We start from the raw sequence: 21676 nt of genomic DNA, 5'->3' as shown, positions 1-21676 counted from the left end.
ATAACAGAGGAGAGATGGGGGATCCTGTGTACATGTACTGATAACAGAAGAGAGATGGGGGATCCTGTGTACATGTACTGATAACAGAAGAGAGATGGGGGATCCTGTGTACATGTACTGAATTTTCTATATGGAGGTTGGCTAATCTGTCCGAACCAGAGTCTAGTAGACATCCCGGGTATGAAAAAGTTTGAAAAACAAAAATCATAAATTATAATATAATAAATATTATAATAAAAATGATTCAATATATGTAATCAACTAAAAAATCGAGAAATTTGCTCAGTTGCAGAATTGTCGCTGTCATTACTTTTTTTTTTTTATGACGAATTTCCCCACAAATCGTGATCGCTCAATTCTGCAAGTGATTATAATTTATTATCGCCGTTTTCTAGCTGTTCTAAAACCACTTTTGACATAAAGGGACACTTTTTGGTTGCTATGGACAATCTACAGTTTTCCAGGCAGAAAGAACAGTTTATTATACAAAAGTGCATGCAGGACACTGGGCAGACCACTAGGGACAAAGGGGGTGTGTATTTTTTTTTTTACATACTGTATGTATTGTGTTTACTTTTTTGAATTTGGCGCCGTTCTCCGCCCCCGTGCGTCGTAACGGTGCAGGGAACGGAGCTCGGCAGCACACTGAATTGAGCGAGGAGACACCGCTCGCTCACACAGCGCGGCGGCATCACAGGATCCAGTGACAAGGTAAGTAAGCTCTGCCTGTGGATGCTGCGAGGCGATCCCGAGTCTGGCTCGGGGATACCGCTTTTGGTAATGAAATACCACCCCAAGCCAGACTCGGGAATACCGCCAGGGGGGGGTTAAAGCGGTTGTTTAGTCATTTTTTTTTTTTACCTACTAGTAAGCAATATAATATGGCTTGCCTGTAGGTAAAAAATATCTCCTAAACCTTTATGGTTTAGGAGATATGAGCACAAAAATGTGCTTTTAAATATATGGATTAAAAATGTGCATTTAAATACACACATGCACCATTTTCATCAGGAGACTGTAAAATTGCACCCACATTCAACAGATCCCGGCTGTAAGCTCAGGCTCCTGCAGGCTGTCAGTGTAGTTTGCCACGTACCCCTCGGGCGGGCAGATACTGAATGACAGGAAGGTCAATGAACTACCAGAGAACTCAGCACTATAGTAGTTCATTAAGGACTGCAAGCCGTCAGCAGCAAAAGGCTGACAGTAGTTATTCTATTCAGAGAACTCTGATGAATGACACGGCTAGGTGGGTGGAGCCTGTATAGCCCCCCCCCTTATTTTATTATGACAGCAGGTGCGGGGGGGCGGGATCTCTGGCTCGTCGTCACAATGGGGCAATTATTCACGCACCAGGTCTGTTCATCTTCTTACCTTCAGTTCCGGTTTGGCTCCTTTGCGCATCTTCCCTATGACGCTTATGAAGGAACCGTAGACGGCGTCGTCGCTCAGCTTGTCCCCGTAGCAGTCAAAGCAATCCTGAATTTTCACCAGTCCTTTCTCGGAGAACGGCAGGAGGGAGAGGCAGTGAGCGAGGTCCCGCCATTGGCGCTCCGTTCTGTGAAAGAAAAAAAAGAAAACACCAGGATATTACCACAGAAGGTTCTAGAGTGGCAAACAGGGCACAATTCTGTTCAAAATGCATCAAAGTGATATGTGACCCGACATAAACATCCCATGTGACCGGAATAGTAGGAGACAGGTCCTCTTTATGGAGGTCTATAGACCCCATATCCCTCCTATGCCCTGCAAAGTATTTAGATCACAAAAAACAGCGATTCTAAATAGAGGTCGACCGATGCCGATATTTAGAAATCGGGGCGCCCGATATAAGATGCCGATTTTTGCGGGCAATATTTTATGCCGATTCTTTTTAGTGGCACTGGATGCCACTAATTGGCACTGGAAGATGGCACTAGCAGAAGGCACAGGCTGGCAGGTTGCACTGGATGGCACTGAAAGATGGTACTAGCAGATGGCACTGATTGGCAGATGGCACTGGCAGGTGACACTGGCAAGTGGCAATAGTTAGCACTGGTTGACATTGGCCACTGATGGCTTTAGTTGGCACTGGATGGAAGGTGGCACTGGAATTGGCACTTGATGGTGGCATTGGCAGATGGCACTGGATGGAAGGTGGCACTGGCAGATAACACTAAACGGCAAGTGGCACTAGTGCAAAAATAAATAAATAGCGTCACCACCCTCAGTACAGATCCCCCCCCCCCCCGGTAGTACAGACAGCAGAGAGCGGTGTGTGTCCACACGAGCGTGGGCCCCTCCCCCTCTGTGGGTGTAAACAGAGGAGGGCCGCCGCGCTGGGTGTACCAAGATGGCCGCGGCTCCGGAGCTAGGCCGAAGCCGCGGCCTTTCCTGATGCTGTGACCGCGGCGGCAATCCGCGGATTGCCGCCACAATCACAGCATCAAGAAAGGGCATGGCTTTGGCCTAGCTCCGGAGCCGTGGCACCGCTAGTGGCCATGTTAAATATCGGCCAAGTTTGGATAAAAAAAATAAAAATTGACCGATTTCTCAAAAGCGCCCAAATATCGGCTGATATTTTGGTCGACCTCCAATTCTGAATACTGTAGATCTTTAAAAAAACGGCGCCATTGGCGGCTGAGTGAAACGGTCGTGACGTCACTTCCGTGTTTACAGAGAGAAGCCTGGAAGGAAGCCATTTCCGGGTTCATGCCAGTCTGTCTCTAGCCACCGGAAGAGGCGGATCTGGTCTCCTGATGGCACGGGAGGGCCGGTAAGAGCGGCGGAATGAGGCGGATACTCCTCTGGGACAACCGAGCGGCACAGAGCAGGTTTTACCTTCAGTCTTTATAAACCAGTTTTGTTTACAAGGAAGCAGCAGCAAGCATTGTGCCCTCACCTGGCGGTACGGAAGCGGTGGCACATCTTCTCCACCAAACTCTCAGTCTGCTTGTCCTTGGTGATGTAGGAGAGGAGATGCCTGAGAAGGATGAACACCAAAAACAAGATTATAGTCCCCAAGATACAGAAATATTCAGCAATACTTTTTAAAGCCGAGGGCAGATTCCACACTTCTGTCTACAAGATCAAAGATACAAAACCACTTCAATACCGGGGGGCACTTTTCCCCCTTCCTGCCCAGGCCAACTGTCAATGCTGTCGCACTTTGAATGACAATTGTGTGGTCATGCAACGTACCCAATTTTTTTTTACGTACAAATAGAGCTTTCTCTTGGTGGTATTTGATCACCTCTGCGGTTTTATTTTTTGCGCTATAAACAAAAAAAAAAAAGTGCGTTTTTCCAAAATTGTTGCCCTTTTTTTGTTTATAGAGCAATAAATAAATAATAAAAAAAAAAAAAAAAAAACATGCAGGTGATCAAATACCATCAAAAGGAAGCTTTATTTTTACCAACAATATGTAGAAAACTTACCGGCCTAACCGAGGGGGAAACATTTTTTTCAAATAAGATATTTATTATAGTAAAAAGTAAAAAAAAGTGTGTTATTTTGCTATAATCATTTTTTTTTTTGACAAATCCCCCCCCCCCCATCAATTTAGGCAGAATATTCTACATGTTTTTTGGTAAAAAAATAAAAAATAAACAGAACAAAACAAAAATATTGATTGCGCAAAAGAGTCTACAAAAATCGGGGATAGATGCCTTTTAATATATATATATTTATTTACTACCGATGGCGGCGATCTGCTATTTATTTATTGTGAACGACATTGTGGCGGACACATGACGCATTTTTGGGACCACTCACATTTATACAGCGATCAGTGCTATAAAAATTTACTGATTACTGTATAAATGTGACTGGCAGGAAAGGGGTTAACACTAGGGGGCGTATCAAGGGGTAAAGCTATGACTAAGCATTAGTTGTTAATGCGAAACGCGTCAGCTGTCTATCCCACTGTATGCTGTTGTGTGCTGTGCATTTTTTCCTTTTTACAATAAAGAGCACGTCTTTTTTCAACAAGACTTTTTGGAGTGCGGCTGTCCATCCATTCTCCCACCTGCTTAATTCTATGCATTGCCAGCACCCGTGTGATTCCTGAGTGGACATTGATTACCTGCCTGTGCTCACCTGGAGCGGCGGTCTCCCTACCCAAGGGGTAAAGCGGTGTTCCACCCTAAAGTGGAACTTCCATTCATCCGAATCCCCTTTGGGGGGGGGGTACAAGATACCCGTCTGACAGGTATCCTTTCCCACTTCCGGGAGTCCGGCCGCAGACAGCGGCTCATGACGTCACCACAGGGATTTCTCCGCCCCTGGCTCAATAGGAGCGGGGCCTCGCGCATGCACAGTAGGGTTCCTGGCGAGAAGCCGAAAAGGCTACAATGCCGGGTACCCTTACCCGCAATGGCGGCGGCAGCACCAGACAGCCGTTGGCAACAGCTGCGGGGGGAGACATCAAGGGACTCCATGACAGGCAAGTGTCCGATTATTAAAAGCCAGCAGCTGCAGTATGTGAAGTTCCTGGCTTTTAATTTTATTCCAGGACCACCACTTTAAATGTGTGTGTGTGTGTCCTAGGGAGTGATTCTAACTGGGGGGGAGGGGGACTGAGAGGAGGCGAGCGATTGTTGTTCCCATATACAAGGAACATACGATCAGTTCTCCTCTCCCCTGATGGGATGTGGATCTGTAGGTTTACACCCAGGTGGCCGGCGGTCATCAGGCACACACATTGTGTACACATCGATGTGGTGAGCGAGCGCTCGCCAGAATAACAAAGACGTCATATGACGCCCGCCCGGAGAGAGGAAGGGTGCCCGACTCCGTCATTGTACCATACGGCGGTAGGCAAGTGGTTAAAAGGCAACATGTCAAAACTTTACTTTGTTTTCTTGCACATTCCAGAATATAAATACTTTATTGTAACATTTGCTGCAGTACAAAAAAAAAAAAAAAAAAAAAAAAGGATCCACCCCCCGGAGCAGAAAGGGAAAAAGGGAAAGTAAGGACGTGTGTCTGGAGAACGCGGGGGGAGGGGTTCCGTCACGTGTACAAACCCGTTTCATGCTTCACCATCCATCACTGCGGTCTGAAGTACACAATCTGAATGATCCCTACCGTCTTCTGGAAGTTCTTCCGTCAGAACGGCGCTCTGCCTTGTTTACAAAGGCAGATCATTGTTCTGCCTCTGGGGAAAGATCTCTGCGGACATCACATCTGCTGGACCTGCTGATTGGCCAGAGGGAGAGCCAATCAGCGTGTGCATGCTCCCCCGCTGTCTGTTGCGGGAAATTATGTACAGGTGCGTTGTTGCGTACAATAGAGCTGCCCTGCTGCAGTATATTTAGTAGGTGGTCTGTAACCACTAGCCGACCAGCCGCCGCAATTATACAGCGGCAGGTCGGCTATACGTCATCTCGCATGTCAGCCAATATGGGCGCGCGCCGAGCACCCGCAAGCGCTCATTACAGATCGAGGACCGGGAGCTCGGTGTGTAAACACAGCTCCCGGTCCTGTCAGGGGGAGAAATGACCGATCGTCTGTTCATACAATGTATGAACAGCGATCAGTCATTTCCACATGTCAGTCCCATCCCCCCCTTTAGTTAGAACACACCCAGGGAACATAATTAACCCCTTCCACGCCCCCTAGTGTTAACCCCTTCCCTGCCAGTGGCATTTTTATAGTAATCAATTCATTTTTATAGCACTGATCGCTATAAAAATGGCAATGGTCCCAAAAATGTGTCAAAAGTGTCCGCCATAATGTCGCAGTACCGATAAAAAAAAAAAAAAAAAAAGTGTTCGCCGCCATTACTAGTAAAAAATAAATAAAAATGCCATAAAACTATCCCCTATTTAGTAGACTATAACTTTTGCGCAAACAAATCAAACGCTTATTGCGATTTTTTGTAGAATACTTATCGGCCTAAACTGAGGAAAAAAATATTTTTTTTATATACTTTTGGGGATATTTATTACAGCAAAAATATTCTTTTCAAAAAATTGTCGCTCTATTTTTGTTTATAGCGCAAAAAATAAAGACCGCAGAGGTGATCAAATACCACCAAAAGAAAGCTCTATTTGTGGGGAAAAAAGGACGCCAATTTTGTTTGGGAGCCACGTTGCACGACCGCGCAATTGTCAGTTAAATCGACGCAGTGCCGAATCGCAAAAAGGGGCCAGGTCCTTAACCTGCATAATGGTCTGGGGCTGAAGTGGTTAAGCAGTTAAAAAGGAACACAGAAGTTTACCGCAATGACACTCGGAGCAAGTGATGTATTCTACCCAATGAACATAAAGCTCTCTAATTGGCCGAGTCGGAAGTTTTGACATCAGCCTGCCTCCGACTCAGCCAATCAGAGGAAGCAAGCGATGTATTCTGAGCGGCGCTGCTGTAGACTCTCCTGTGTTCCGGGTATGAAACAGGAAGTGTCGTCTGGAACCCGGAACAGTGCGGAATTCTGTATACAGAGCCGCATACAGTATATATCTATACACACACACGCCGCATATCCAGCGCCTCACAGGTTATACACACCCGCCGCATATCCAGCGTCTCACAGGTTACACACACACGCCGCATATCCAGCGCCTCTCACAGGTTATACACACACACACACGCCACATATCCAGCGCCTCTCACAGGTTATACACACACACGCCGCATATCCAGCGCCTCTCACAGGTTATACACACACGCCGCATATCCAGCGCCTCTCACAGGTTATACACACACACGCCGCATATCCAGCACCTCTCACAGGTTATACACACACGCCGCATATCCAGCGCCTCTCACAGGTTATACACACACGCCGCATATCCAGCGCCTCTCACAGGTTATACACACACACCGCATATCCAGTGCCTCTCACAGGTTATACACACGCCGCATATCCAGCGCCTCTCACAGGTTACACACACACACCGCATATCCAGCGCCTCTCACAGGTTATACACACGCCGCATATCCAGCGCCTCTCACAGGTTACACACACGCCGCATATCCAGCGCCTCTCACAGGTTACACACACACACGCCGCATATCCAGCACCTCTCACAGGTTACACACACACGCCGCATATCCAGCACCTCTCACAGGTTATACACACACGCCGCATATCCAGCGCCTCTCACAGGTTATACACACACGCCGCATATCCAGCGCCTCTCACAGGTTACACACACACGCCGCATATCCAGCGCCTCTCACAGGTTATACACACACACCGCATATCCAGCGCCTCTCACAGGTTATACACACACACCGCATATCCAGCGCCTCTCACAGGTTATACACACACGCCGCATATCCAGCGCCTCTCACAGGTTACACACACGCCGCATATCCAGCGCCTCTCACAGGTTACACACACACACGCCGCATATCCAGCACCTCTCACAGGTTACACACACACGCCGCATATCCAGCACCTCTCACAGGTTATACACACACGCCGCATATCCAGCACCTCTCACAGGTTATACACACACGCCGCATATCCAGCGCCTCTCACAGGTTATACACACACGCCGCATATCCAGCGCCTCTCACAGGTTACACACACACGCCGCATATCCAGCGCCTCTCACAGGTTATACACACACACCGCATATCCAGCGCCTCTCACAGGTTATACACACACACCGCATATCCAGCGCCTCTCACAGGTTATACACACACGCCGCATATCCAGCGCCTCTCACAGGTTACACACACGCCGCATATCCAGCGCCTCTCACAGGTTACACACACACACGCCGCATATCCAGCACCTCTCACAGGTTACACACACACGCCGCATATCCAGCACCTCTCACAGGTTATACACACACGCCGCATATCCAGCGCCTCTCACAGGTTATACACACACGCCGCATATCCAGCGCCTCTCACAGGTTATACACACACACACACGCCGCATATCCAGCACCTCTCACAGGTTATACACACACGCCGCATATCCAGCGCCTCTCACAGGTTATACACACACACGCCGCATATCCAGCGCCTCTCACAGGTTATACACACACACGCCGCATATCCAGCGCCTCTCACAGGTTATACACACACGCCGCATATCCAGCGCCTTACAGGTTAGGGACAAGAAATCTGCAAAAAGAACAAATGCAAAAGTTGTTTGTAACGGTTCTATTCCAAGGGCAGAAAGTGACCAATCCGAGGGGTAAAAACCTACAATCAGAAATTACTGAAAAGCCGATACATTATTGCCGTATTAAGTTAAATTGGATACGTTTGTTTGGTGCAACCGCACTTATCCAACCAGCATGCGCAATCAGCGTTCCGAAGAATGACTAGGCAGGGGAAGAACACTACAACCTCAATAGGTGGCAGCCTGAGGCTTTTTAGTGGAATATACAGCATTTCACCTTTCCCACTACAAAAACCAGAACATCTTCCCAGAACATCTTATGTAGCAGCACGTTCACCCCCATCGATCGCTTGCAGACAAGATGAGGACCTTTCACCTTTTCTGCTGGTGCTGAGGACCCCTGCTGGCAAACCACATAACTGCAGCATCCAAAGGAAAGCCTAGTACACACGATGAGGAAAAACCGGACACAGAATACATGGATTTCCAGAGATGATCACAAAGTGAAAGATTTGAAGGGGCAAGTATGAAAAATATTTCTCGTTTCTCTAACCGGGCCGCAAGGCAAGGGACACTGTCCGGGCCGTACCGCCGCTATATCTAGGGCCGCGGAGGAGACCGGCAGAAATGCAGCTGCCCATGCAGAGAGATGACGCCATCTCTCTGCGCTACGCAGAGGCACGCCGCTGTGCCCGCCCTAACATCCGGGGCTGCGCGGCCAAGCGCGCGAGAGAATGACGTCATCTCTCCGCCCACCCTCCCTATGCATTCTCGCAATCTCTAATGGCTCACTCTCACATTCCTGTGCCGAGACTAATTACAGTGGCCACTGCAGAGGGACTTGTATATACTTTTTTATACTGGGACATTTAGGGCCGGTTCACACTGCACCGATGTCAGAGTTCGGATGTGATTTGCAACGCACTGCACATTACATGCGATCTCTGTGCGATGCGATTTCAGCCATACAAATTATATGGCTGAATTCACATCAAACTCGCACAGGACCCTTTTTTGTCCGTAGCAAAAACGGATCGTGTTCACACCCATGCAATCGTGTCAGTTCCTGTCAGAGTTTGCAGATCGGTTCCTGTCAGAGTTTGCAGATCGCACTGCGATATGCAAACTGATTTGGGGGTGTTAACTTTTAACGGACACTCCCAGCAGTTTGCATAGGGCAATGTGAACTGCCGCCGCAAAAACGCAACACATTGCGATTCCTCCTACCGGGCCTTGGAAAAATATTCTTCCACAAACCGGTCCTTGGTGCCAAAAAGGTTGGGGACCACTGCGATAACAGACCGAACGATTTTCATGTAGTTCGTATGGTATTTCTTTGAGAGAGGAAAAAAAAAAAAAAAAAAAAACACGTGCAACCAAGATCACGCATGCTCGGAAATGAAAATACATTCAGCGGGGCACCGAAATGAAAAGGGGAATATTATATTATATAATAATAATACTTACCCCCAAAGGGGAACGTCCGCTCATTTCTCCCCCCCCCCCTCTGGTGCCACATTTGGCACCTTTCAGGGGGGCGGATCTCTGTCTTGACGCCAGTAGCTTGGCTCCACTCTCTTTCCCCCCCCCCCCCCCCCCCCCGCCAGGCAAGTAGGAGAGAGGGGAGCGAAGGCTCGCAGTAGGGTTCCCGGCGTTAAGCCGTAGGGCTACACTGCCGGGATCCCTTACCCACATTGGTGGCAGCACCCGACAACCAATGGAAACATCAGCTGTGGTGCCGACATCGCTGGACTTCAGGATCCCACGCTCATGGTGTGTTTTTCATAGGACATGTGACTCAAATGCATCAAAAACACAATGCGGGTGCATTTTTGAGGCAGTCTTGCGGCATTTCAATTGGGGGGGGGGGGGTGGCTGACCAGATGTGCACCAAGCTGGATTTTTAACACTGCTGTACAACATACTGCAGCTGCTGACTTTCAATAAGAAGAAAACGGCAGGCGGTTTCATCAGCGTCTTGTTTTCGGCACAGCGCTGAAAACCCCATTTCCAGCTCATCACCAAATACATTACATCACTTCTGAGGTTGTATTCTGGTGTAGGAGAATTTTCATAAGTTTGTTCGAGACGAGCATAAAATTATATATAAAAATAATTCGCCCAATAGTCTCTTTGGCCCAGATTCACAGTGTGGGCGCACATTACGCCGCTGTAGCGCAAACGCTGTACGTCGCGCGGAGAGGCAAGCATTGCATTCAGCAAGCTATTGCTCCCAACGCTGCGCCAGCGTGGGATTCGTAGGCGTACACCGGCGTAGGTGGAAGTGGGCGTGACCCATGCAAATGAGGCGTGACCCCATGCAAATGATTGGCTGAGCGCCAGACAGATACGTATCACGAACTGCGCATGCGCTGTGGAAGCATCCCCCTGCGCCTGCTCACAACCACGTCGGAACAACTGCCTAAACTACGCCGGATCACTGCGTACGGCGTGAACGTAAACTACGCCTAGCCAGACAAACGTGCAAAGTAAAATACGCTGGCTTGTGTTCGCTGGTGCAGACCTTTCCATGTCTGTTGCCGGGTTGCACCTCCTTTATGGAAAACAACTTTACACCGGACGTACAACTTAAGCGCACCTCGCGTCGGGCGCACACAGGTTTGTGAATCGCAGTATTTCCCTCATTTGCATGTATGAATGGCTAATCAATGGGAGCGCCATCATGCACCCAGCCTAAATGTGTGCCCACCCTACGCCGGCGTAAGCAAGCTACGTCGGCAGGGTGTAGCCTGGTTTTAGGCACATATCTGTTTGTGGGTCTTGCGCACAGATACGACGGCGCACATTTGCACCTACGTCGGCGTAACTTGTTATACGTCGGCGTAAGTGCTTTGTGAATCTGGGCCAATGTGTGTACAAGGCGAGGTTCTGGCCATCTTTAGAAGATCACAAATAATGATTGGACCTTTAGGGAATGAAGGGTGAGATGAAGAGTGCGGTATAAAAATGAGACGAAGAGATCCGAGCAGAGCGGAGGCTCCATACAAGTACCTGAAATAAATACAAATAAAAAGGAGGAGGAGAATGGTCAGTGTCATGTAATCACCTCATTATGGTGTGAAAAGCTTCTTCCTCCACCCCACACTCCGGATCAGACAGGCGGCTGATAATATCAGGTAAAAGGTTGTAAACGGCGTTGCCCTGGGGGGTAGAAGAGAAAAGGGTAGTAAACAAATTCCTCCTGTAATTGGATGACATTTAATTGGATGTCCTCCGGCGCACCTTGTTGGACAGCTCGGTGAAGAAATTCTTGGCCAATGAGGAGATCTCCTGAGCAGAATCTATGAGCAGAACGGCCATCTCGCTGACTTGTCCTTTGACCTTCACCATGTCCTTCAGGATCAGATGGGTCATTACAATGGCCGAGGTTTTCCGGACTTCCTGGGAATCATCTCGGAGTCTGGAAGAAGAACACAAGATTGGATGGTCTTATCTTTAACCACTTCCATACCGGGCATTTTCACCCCCTTCTAGACCAATTTTTTAGTTTTCAGCGCAGTTTCACTTTGAATGACAATTGCGTGGTCATGCAACACTGTACCTAAATTAAATCTTTATGTTTATCACCCCACAAATAGAGATTTATTTTGGTGGTATTTGATCACCTCTGCGATTTTTATTTTTTTGCGCTATAAACAAAAATAGAGCGACAATTTGTGATTTAATAAATATCAATTTTTTTTTAAACTTTTTTACTGTTCATACTCTACATATTTTTGGTATAATATATATATATAAATATATACATACATACATACATACATACATACACACACACACACACACACACACACACACACACACACACACACACAAAAATAATAAATCGCAAGAAGCGTATATAGGTTGGTTTGCGCAAAAGTTATAGCATCTACAAAATAGGGGATAGATTTATGTCATTTTTATTTATTAGTCTTTTTTTTTTACTAGTGATGGTGGCGATCTGCAATTTTTATTGTGACCGTGACATTGCGGCGGACACTTTTGACACATTTTTGGGACCAATCACATTTCTACAGCGATTAGTGCTATAAAACTGCACCGATTACTGTGTAAATGTGACTGGCAGGGAAGGGGGGTTAACACTAGGGGGCGCTGAAGGGGTTAATATGTTCCCTGGGAGTGATTCTAACTGTAGGGGGGAGGGGACTCACAAGGGGAGAAGACAGATCTGTGTTCCTCTGTACTGGGAACACACATCGGTCTCCTCCATTCTGACAGGTGGTGGATCTGTGCGTTTACACCCCATCATTACACACAGATCCACACTCCGACAATTGCGGGTGCCCGGCGGACATCGCGGCCCGCGAGCGATGGCGCCCCCCCTAGCGGCCGCGATGTAAAGGACGTCATATGACATACACTCTGGGGAGAGACAGTTCCTGCCGACGTCATATTAGTATGGCTGGTTAAAAAAAAAAAAGAAGACAAGAACTGAAGTGAGTGAAGGCGGCACGTCTGGTCCCAGGAGGAGATTTGCCACAAACAAAATTATGGCCTTTTGATAACAATTCATACAAGTGATTGTTCTGCGAGGCGCATCACTAGTCCCAGGATTACAATGTAGACTTTGTCCTAAATTATAGAAACCAATCATCTTCTTCCAATTCAGGAAAAATGCCTAAAGAAACACCCAATCATTCTTGATAAAGTAGATAAAAATTTGAAATCCTATAAACCAAAAATTCTTTCTGAAAAGGGTTCTTGTGGCTTCAGTCTGCGCCCTTAGACCCCTTTCACACTACAAAGAGCGCGTGCAAACCGACCCGAAAAAGCCACTGCTGTGTTTTCAGTGTGGGGCCGCCCCGAGGGCTCTCGCATGGAGTGGTGCGCTGGCAGGACGGTTAAAAAAAAAAAAAAAAAGCCCAGTTAAGCTGCCCATACACCTATAGATCTGCAGATTTTCTATGGTCAGATGGAAAACGTGGAACAGATTCCTCCATCTACACTGAACTGTGTGGATGGAAGAATCTCCCTACTGGCCCAAGTTTCCATATCTTGCTAGTCGGCCCCCCGCTGGCTCTCAATACCTGAAGGGAAGGGGGGGATTTAGGGAAGCCCCCCCCCCCCCCCCTAGTGTCAGAGGCTATGAAGATCCACTTTAATAGTTACAGTAAATCTTGGGTGTATAAAAAAAAAAAAAAAAAAAAGGGGACAGTTTACCTTTGTCAATTTTTTGCACCCATATTTAGGGTTTAACATATAACCCATTCAGCATCTGCCTGCTCCCCCCCCCCCCCATGTGACAGCGGGCCGAGGACCATCTCCCCGGATGTGCTCAAAGCTCCACCCACACGGCTGCATCATTCATTCACAGATTTGAAAAATTTTGCCCACAGTGGGGCTTTAAATGGAAACCTACACTGGGAGAGGCCTCCAATCATCTACCATTGCCGACCACTCCAGACAAATTGCTGGTCCAGCTGTCAGGTTGTACAACTTATTAAATATTTTATGGTTGAGGATGCACAGTACACAATGTACCAAATCAGCTGGTACAACTTCAGCTTAACACTTTTCCTGAATGTCTTAACCTCTTGACCACCGAGGACATCCTCGGCTTTGTGCGGTGATATCTGAATGATGGGAGCAGCTACAGGCATCATTTAGATATCGCCGTCTTCAGCCGCCGATTCTGTGCACCATAAGAACGATCAAAGCTGCGATCCCGCCGCTTGATCGTTCTTTATAGGCAGCGGGAGGGGACTGAGGACTCCCCCACCCCCTCCCGCCGCCATCCGGTGGTTCTCCGGGCTCTCCCGTGCCATCGGGGGCCCGGAGAACGAATCGGTCGGCGGTGCTGGAAAGCATAGAGATGACTGGTGACCAGATGGTCACCAGTCATCTCTATGACCGTCTGAGGCCCGGGTGCGACGTTATGACGTCACGCCCGGTACCAGGAAGTAAACAAAGCCACAATCGTGGCTGTCAGCATGTGATTGGCGATTTTTTTTCCCCACAGATTTCATGCTTGTAAGCCTGAAGGAGAGATGTGGGGGGAGGGGGAAGGTCTTATTGACCCCGCCTCTCTCCATAAAGAGGACCTGTCACACACATTCCTATTACAAGGGATGTTTACATTCCTTGTAATAGGAATAAAAGTGATCAAAAAAAAAAATATTTGTTTTCAAAACGCCCCTGTCCCCGTTATCTCGCGTGCAGAAGCGAACACACATGCAGGTCCCGCCCACATGTGTAAATGTCGTTCAAACTCCCACAGATGAGGTATCGTTGCGTGCGTTAGAGCAACAATTCTAGCACTAGACCTCCTCTGTAACACGAAAATAGTAACCTGTAAAAAATATTAAAGCGTCGCCTATGGAGATTTTTAAGTCCCGAAGTTTGGCGCCATTTCATGAGTGCGCGCAATTTTAACGCGTGACATGTTAGGCATCTATTTACTCGGCGTAACATCTTTCACATTATACAAAAAAAAATTGGGGTTAACTTTACTGTTTTGTTATTTTTTAATTCATGAAACCGTTTCCCCCCCCCCAAAAAAAGGCGTTTGAAAAATTATTGCGCAAAAACCGTGCAAGAAAAAAAAGTTGCAATGACCGCCATTTTATTCCCTAGGGTGTCTGCTAAAAAAAATATATATAATGTTTGGGGGTTCTGATTAATTTTCTAGCAAAAAAATTGTGATTTTTACATGGAGAAGTGCCAGAATTGGCCCGGTGGAAAAGTGGCTAAAGAATGACCCAGAAAACACAGAAGGCAGAGACTGCCAAGCAACTCGTTTTCAGAAGAAATAAAATAAAAAAAATGGATTAAAACAAATAAAAGAAAATAAGTCAGCAGTGTCACTTTCCCCATGAGCAGAGGTTGCAGCCATTTCCCTATTGGGGTTTACCTGGCATAGAGGTGCGGAGTCCAGGGTTCGATGAGATTGGGGAAGCGGATGCTGAGATCCCCCAGAGCAATCATGATATTGGAGCGGACGGCGGGCAAAGACGACTTCTCCAGGAGAGTGAATAGAAGACGCAGGTGGGAGTCGCAGAAGTCTGAGCTGGAGGAGGAGATATGCGGGTGGGGGACGACGACACATGAGCATTGATCAATGCAGAGAAATCTGGAAGGCGGCAGCATTACTCCCCTCATCTTACCTGATCATCATAAACTTGGTGAGGGCGAGGGCGGCAGCGGTGCACAGGGCAGGATCGCTGTCTTTCCCAGAATTCTTACACACCTTCAGCACCAGCGGCAGAAATGCAGACAGATATTGTTGGCCTAAAAAGGAGAGAAAATATATCCTCGGTCACCGAGTCCAGCGATTCCTACACAACGTCTTGGGTTTGGTGTACAGAGCCGACACTTACCATTCAGAAGCTCATTGTCACAAATCTTTTGGATGAGTTCAGCGTCGGCATCATCAGCGGAGGCGCCGACCAGCCCCATGTCGTCTTCTCCCATACTGTCATTTCCCTGAGAGGACAACACAGCGTGAGAAACGTTCCCCCGGGGGGGTTCAGGGCCATTCCATTACAAGTTATAACAGACCAATACATTTCTGAAAGTCCTAAATACACGAAAAGAGAATCCTGGCTTTGCGAGTCATAAAGGCCTCTGAGACCCTGAGCTGAGGGACCCCCGAGATTTGTCCCAGACGGGTACCGGAGGCACAGCATGAAAGAACCCCCCCCCCCCCCCCCCCCCCAACATAAACCTTCACCACGGGTGCAACATGCCGACCGCCGCACGACGATATACGTCAGCAGAATGGCACAAGCACGTACCTGTACGGCGCCTTTAAGAGCCCAGCCTGGTCTTGTTCTCCTTGACCGCGCCCCCGATCGCCACCGGTGTCCTGCAAATCGGTTCAAAGAGCTGAAGAACGGGGAGATGTCAATGTAAACAAACCTTCCCCGTTCTTCCCAGTGTAACCGTCACTGATCGTCTGTTCCCTGTCATCAGGAAAGACGATCAGTGATGTCGCACCAAGCCACGCCCCCACATAGTAGTAATCATTCCCTAGGAAACACTTAACCCCTTCAGCGCCCTACAGGTTAACCCCTTCACTGCCAGAGTCATTTTCACAGAAATCAGTGCATTTTTATAGCACTGATCACTGTAAAAATTACAATGGCCCCCAAATAGTGTCAAAGGCGTCTGATCTGCCCACCACAATCCCCCCTCAAAAAATAAATTGTTGATCACTACCATTACTAGTAAAAAAAAAAAAAAAATCTATCCATGTTTTAGACCAGGGATATGCAATTAGCGGACCTCCAGCTGTTGCAGAACTACAACTCCCATGAGGCATAGCAAGATTCTGACAGCCACAAACATCACACCCAGAGGCTGAGGCATGATGGGACTTGTAGTTTTGCAACAGCTGGATGTCCGCTAATTGCATATTAGACGCTATAACTTGCGCAAACCCAAAAAAAAAAAATCCACACACTTATTGCGATTTTTACCAAAAATATGTAGAATACGTATTGGCCTAAACTGAAGAAATTTGTTTTCAATTTTTTGGGATTATAGCAAAAAGTAAACAAAATAGTTTTCTTCAAAATGGGTTTGTTTATAGAAAAGAAAAAAAAAGGCAGAGGTGAGCAAATGCCACCAAAAGAAAGCCGTATTGCCCCTCAGAAGGGCCGGTTGTATCTGTAAGATTAGATGTCCAGAGCATCCCCTCCTCTTACATTAGATGCCGGGAGCCCCCCCATCAGAAGTCGAGTCCCCCACCCTCCCTTACATCAGTGCCCCCCCCCCCTTTCCTTATGCTGCTGCCTGGAAGAAGCTGGATGCATTGCTTGAAACCAGAAAGTAAGGATCTGGAGGAGGACCAGAGCGGGGCTGGAGTTCTCCTGCAGCTGCAGGAGAGGTGCAAGGGCCACATAAGGTGGCCTGGAGGGCCTGGATTCAGCCTGCGGGCCTTGTGTTTGACACCCGTGTTCTAGGAGCATTGGTTCTCAACTTCTGTCCTCAGGACCCAGTAACAGGCCAGATTTTATGTATTACCTAGGGGGAGATACAGATACTCCAATCACTGAGCAGCAAATGATCCCACCTGTCATGCATCTTAGTTATCCTGCAAACCTGTCCTGTCGGTGGGTCATGAAGACAGGAGCTGAGAACCTCTGGCCTAGACACAAATGTAGAAGAATCCCCCCCCCCCCCCCCCCAATTATTGCATTCGGGGTGACAAAAACCCAACAGAGGTGGTAACCCTCCCACATTGCACAAAGTCAGAACACCTGATGGTTGGAGATCTGTACACCCTCCAGCACTTACCTTAGACTTCCTTTGCTGTTTCTTTCCCTGTTTCTCGGCGGCTTGTTCCTCCCTCACCAGTCTCTGCCTCCGGAGCTCCGCACTGACGGTACATTCCAGATACACCACCAGCTGTAAGGCCACGTCTCCCGCTAGAGACAGCAAGTGGGTGAGGAGGAACGCCGAGATCACCGATTCTGAAAAGGAAAAAAAAAAACAAACATGGTGAATAAAAAGCAACTCAACAGAAAAAACAACACTTTGTATCTGGGCCAATTTTGCGCCTTTGCGTAAAAATTAAGGGCCAGATTCACAAAAGAGATACGACGGAGTAACTCCTGATATGCAGTCGTATCTCTGATCCGCTTAGGCTGCAATTCTAGGCCGGCCGCTAGGTGGCGATTCCATTGCGGTCGGCGTAGAATATGCAAATGATTAGTTACGGCAATTCACGAATGTACGCTTTACCCGTCGCTCTAAATTTACGTCGTTTCCGTCTAAATACGCCGCATAAAACTAAGGCTGCCTCTACGTGGTGTAACCCAAGTTAAGTATGGCCGTCGTTCCCGCATCGAAATTTTAAATTTCACGTAGTTTGCGCAAGTCGTCCGTGAATGGCGCTGGACGCCATTTACGTTAACGTCGAAACCAATGACGTCCTTGCAACGTCATTTAGCGTAATGCACGTCGGGTAATTTGACGGACGGAGCATGCGCAGTACGTTCGGCGCGGGAACGTGCCAAATTTAAATGGTGCCCGCCCCATTTGAATTAGGCGGGCTTGCGCCGAGCGGATTTACGTTACACCACCGCAAGTTTACAGGTAAGAGCTTTGTGAATCAGGCACTTACGCTGTAAACCTGCGGCGGTGCAACGTAAATGGGATACGTTACGCTGCCGAATCTGGCCCTAACTTTTTTGCTAGAAAAATTCCGTAGAGCCCCCAAAACGCACTTTTAGCAGAGGCACTAAAGAATAAAATGATGTGTGTTGCAATTTTTAAAAAGTCACGATATTTGCCTGGCGATTTTTCAAATGCAATTTTGAAAAAAAAAAGAATGAAAGCGCCCAGAGGCGATTCAGTTCGCATGTGTTGCACTATATAAAAGTTTCTCACTCAATAATAAAAAATAAAAAAATTACTACCATTTTTTTTTTAAATATATAAATAAATTTAACGTGTAAGATATTACGTCAAGCAAATGGATACATGTCATGCTTTAAAAAAAATAAAAAAAATTGTGTGGCGCTTAACCACTTCGTACTGCATGTGGGCGCGCTCTCCGGAGGGACGTTCTGGAACATCCCTTAGGAGGGGGTTTGGGCCCTGTCTTCTGGGACACACAGGTCCCAGAAGACATCACGCCCCATTTCCCAGGAGACAACACATGGGAGGACGAGAACAAGGCGCTCCGAAGAAGGGAGCGGCAGATTAGGACGACTGCCTAGCAACAGGCGTTTTGTCAAGGAAAAAAAAAACCAACAACTCTTCGAATGTTTTAAAGAAATAAAAAATATTTGAAAGGTGCGAATGTGAATTTTGTTTTAGGGGGGACCTCCGCTTTAACGCCTAGTTCTCTCCTGAACACAGAAGACTTTTTAGCGGAGTTGCACCGATAAAGGAAAAAAAAAAAAAAAACACACACACACAAAACAATTTTGGACATTTTTATTTCTAACACCTAAAGGGGTCCCTTGTATTCTGCCACTTCCTCCACGGCGCCCGACGTCATTTTCCCTCGACGCCTGTGCTCGCTTAGTGCTCCTAGGAGATGCTTCTCATAATTTCCCCGGGGGCAGCGCCGAGGGCTTGCTAGGTTTCCAGCACTGCGATGTGTCCATACTGCACATGCGCGAGAACCGGCGGTGCATGCTGGTTATTCAGCAGTGCCATATCCCGGAAGAACCTTCTTTGTGGGCTTCGCCAACCCACAAGCAAGATGGGAATGCACAAGAGGAAATAGAAAAAAGGTAGGTACACACACACACTATTATATAAAAATATATATATATATATATATATATATATATATATATATATATATATATATATATATATATATATATATATATATATATATATATATATTTTTATCTATCTAAAACCAGGGATATGCAATTAGTGGACCTCCAGCTGTTACAAAACTACAAGTCCCATCATGCCTCTGTGTGTGATGCTTGTGGCTGTCATTCTTGCTATGCCTCATGGGAGTTAAAGTTCTGCAACAGCTGGAGGTCCTCTAATTGCATATCCCTGATCTAAACTTAAAAATGCATAGAACGCACCTTCTGCCTTTAAAACCACTTTCATTTGCAGGGATTTCCTCTCACTTCCTGTTTAGCTATGGGACAGGAAGTAAAGGGACATCTCTGCACTGGAATACAGATAGCAAGAGGGGAAAAATAATAAAATAAAATCTGACAGGTTTATAAACTCTACTCTATCACACATGGAAAAAAAAAAAAAGCCTATAGGTCTACTTTTAACCACTTAAGGAGCGCCGAACGCAGATATACTTCAGCAGAATGGCACGGCTGGGCAAGTACGTGATTGTTAGCCACTTAAAGCTTGACATTTTTTTTTTTTACCAAAAATAACACACGCAATAAGCATTTATCGAATTGGTTTGCGCAAAATTTATAGCGTTTACAAAATAGGGGATAGTTTTATTGCATTTTTATGAATTTTTTTTTTTTTACTACTAATGGCGGAGATCAGCGATTTTTTTCGTGACTGCGACATTATGGCGGATACTTCGGACAATTTTGACACATTTTTGGGACCATTGTCATTTTCACAGCAAAAAATGCATTTAAATTGCATTGTTTATTGTTGCAGTTTGGGAGTTAACCACAGGGGGCGCTGTAGGAGTTATGTTTCACCTAGTGTGTGTTTACAACTGTAGGGGGGGGTGTGGCTGTAGGTCTGACGTCATCGATTGAGTCTCCCCTATAAAAGGGATCACTCGATCGATGCGCCACCACAGTTAAGGACGGGGAAGCCGTGTTTACATACGGCTCTCCCCGTTCTTCAGCTCCGGGGAGCGATCGCGAGGGGGCGGCTAGAAACGTTTCTAGCCGCCCCCTCATCCCGGATTGCTCCCATGATTTCCGACCGCCACATGTACAGGGGGGGGGGGGGTCCGATCGGACCCCTGACCCGTGGAAAGGCAGGGACATTATATATATATATATATATATATATATATATATATATATATATATATATATATATATATATATATATATATATATATATATATATATATATATATATATATATATATATATATATATATATATATATATATATATATACACACACACACACACACACACACACACACACACATATACATACACACACACACACACACACACACACACACACACACACACACACACACACACGGCGGTCGTTAAGTGGTTAAATGCCCAGCCGTGGCACGACCGCGCAATCGCAAAAAGGGGCCTGGTCCTTTAGCTGCATTTTGGTCCGGATCTTAAGTGGTTAAAGAGATTTGGTAGGGAACCAACTTCATGACCTCTGTTCTTGAGCAGTTGCAGCAAATTGTATTCAAACATGATGAACCCCCTTGGCAGGGATATAATTTGCCGGACAGCTTGGATCGGGTCTATACATAGAAATCCCATCATTGGGGAAGTTGGCCTAGTCAGAAATGTAGGACCCCCATTTCTGTTGCCAGAGAAGAAGCCCCGCCTCTCACCTTCTTGGTTGGTAAACTCCTGCAGGACCTGCTGACTGCATCTCTGTAACACTTCAGCGCAGATCTCCTCCGGCTCTTCTGCCATTTCATACACCAACCTCACAGCCGTCTCTTTGAAGGGCAACCAGTACGGGTTCTGCTGGGCGATCCCTGACAATAGAAGAAAGCAGATCTATGAGCACGTCAGGCAGACATAACCCTGTATGAAGAGGGGAATGGATTTCTCAGCTACACTCAGGATATACAAATCCAAAGAATGGGTTTTAGTTTGGTGAAGAGAACACCGGGGGCGGGGGGGTATACAATCACATAGAAATATACATTTACTAATACTTAATTGTCCAACAAATCCATTCACTAGGATTAAAGCGATACTAAAAACACAGGGCCAGATTCTCAGAAGAGTTACGCCGGTGTATCTACTGATACACCGGCGTAATTCGAATTTCCCGTCGGCGTATCATTATTTTGTATTCACAAAACAAGACACGCCGGAATTAGGCTAGGATCCAAATGGTGCAAATAGCTTACACCGTCGGATCCAAAATGCAATACAACGCCGACTGCTAGGTGGCGTTTACGTTCAGGTCTCATTTGTTTATGCAAATGAGCCCGATACGCCGATTCCTGAAAGAATTCGCGTC

The 21676-nt window shown here is 46.9% G+C and overlaps 1 protein-coding gene across 2 annotated transcripts in view; it reads right to left on the bottom strand.

Moving 5' to 3' along the window:
- Positions 1 to 21676, bottom strand: part of NCAPD2 (non-SMC condensin I complex subunit D2) — a 93233-nt gene that overhangs the window by 13300 nt on the left and 58257 nt on the right. For both annotated transcript variants that reach the window (XM_040361181.1, XM_040361182.1), the window contains 9 exons: positions 21033 to 21182; positions 17327 to 17502; positions 15406 to 15511; positions 15193 to 15316; positions 14940 to 15095; positions 11309 to 11486; positions 11133 to 11227; positions 2882 to 2962; positions 1375 to 1558 (listed from right to left, as the gene is read on the bottom strand). In XM_040361181.1, coding sequence (XP_040217115.1) covers positions 1375 to 1558; positions 2882 to 2962; positions 11133 to 11227; positions 11309 to 11486; positions 14940 to 15095; positions 15193 to 15316; positions 15406 to 15511; positions 17327 to 17502; positions 21033 to 21182 — 1250 coding nt within the window. The remainder of the gene's footprint in view (positions 1 to 1374; positions 1559 to 2881; positions 2963 to 11132; positions 11228 to 11308; positions 11487 to 14939; positions 15096 to 15192; positions 15317 to 15405; positions 15512 to 17326; positions 17503 to 21032; positions 21183 to 21676) is intronic.

The sequence above is a fragment of the Rana temporaria genome, chromosome 8 (genome assembly GCF_905171775.1).
Source record: "Rana temporaria chromosome 8, aRanTem1.1, whole genome shotgun sequence".
Classification (NCBI taxonomy): domain Eukaryota; kingdom Metazoa; phylum Chordata; class Amphibia; order Anura; family Ranidae; genus Rana; species Rana temporaria.
Note: the sequence above shows the minus strand (reverse complement) of the source record. Positions and strands in the feature narration are given on the sequence as shown.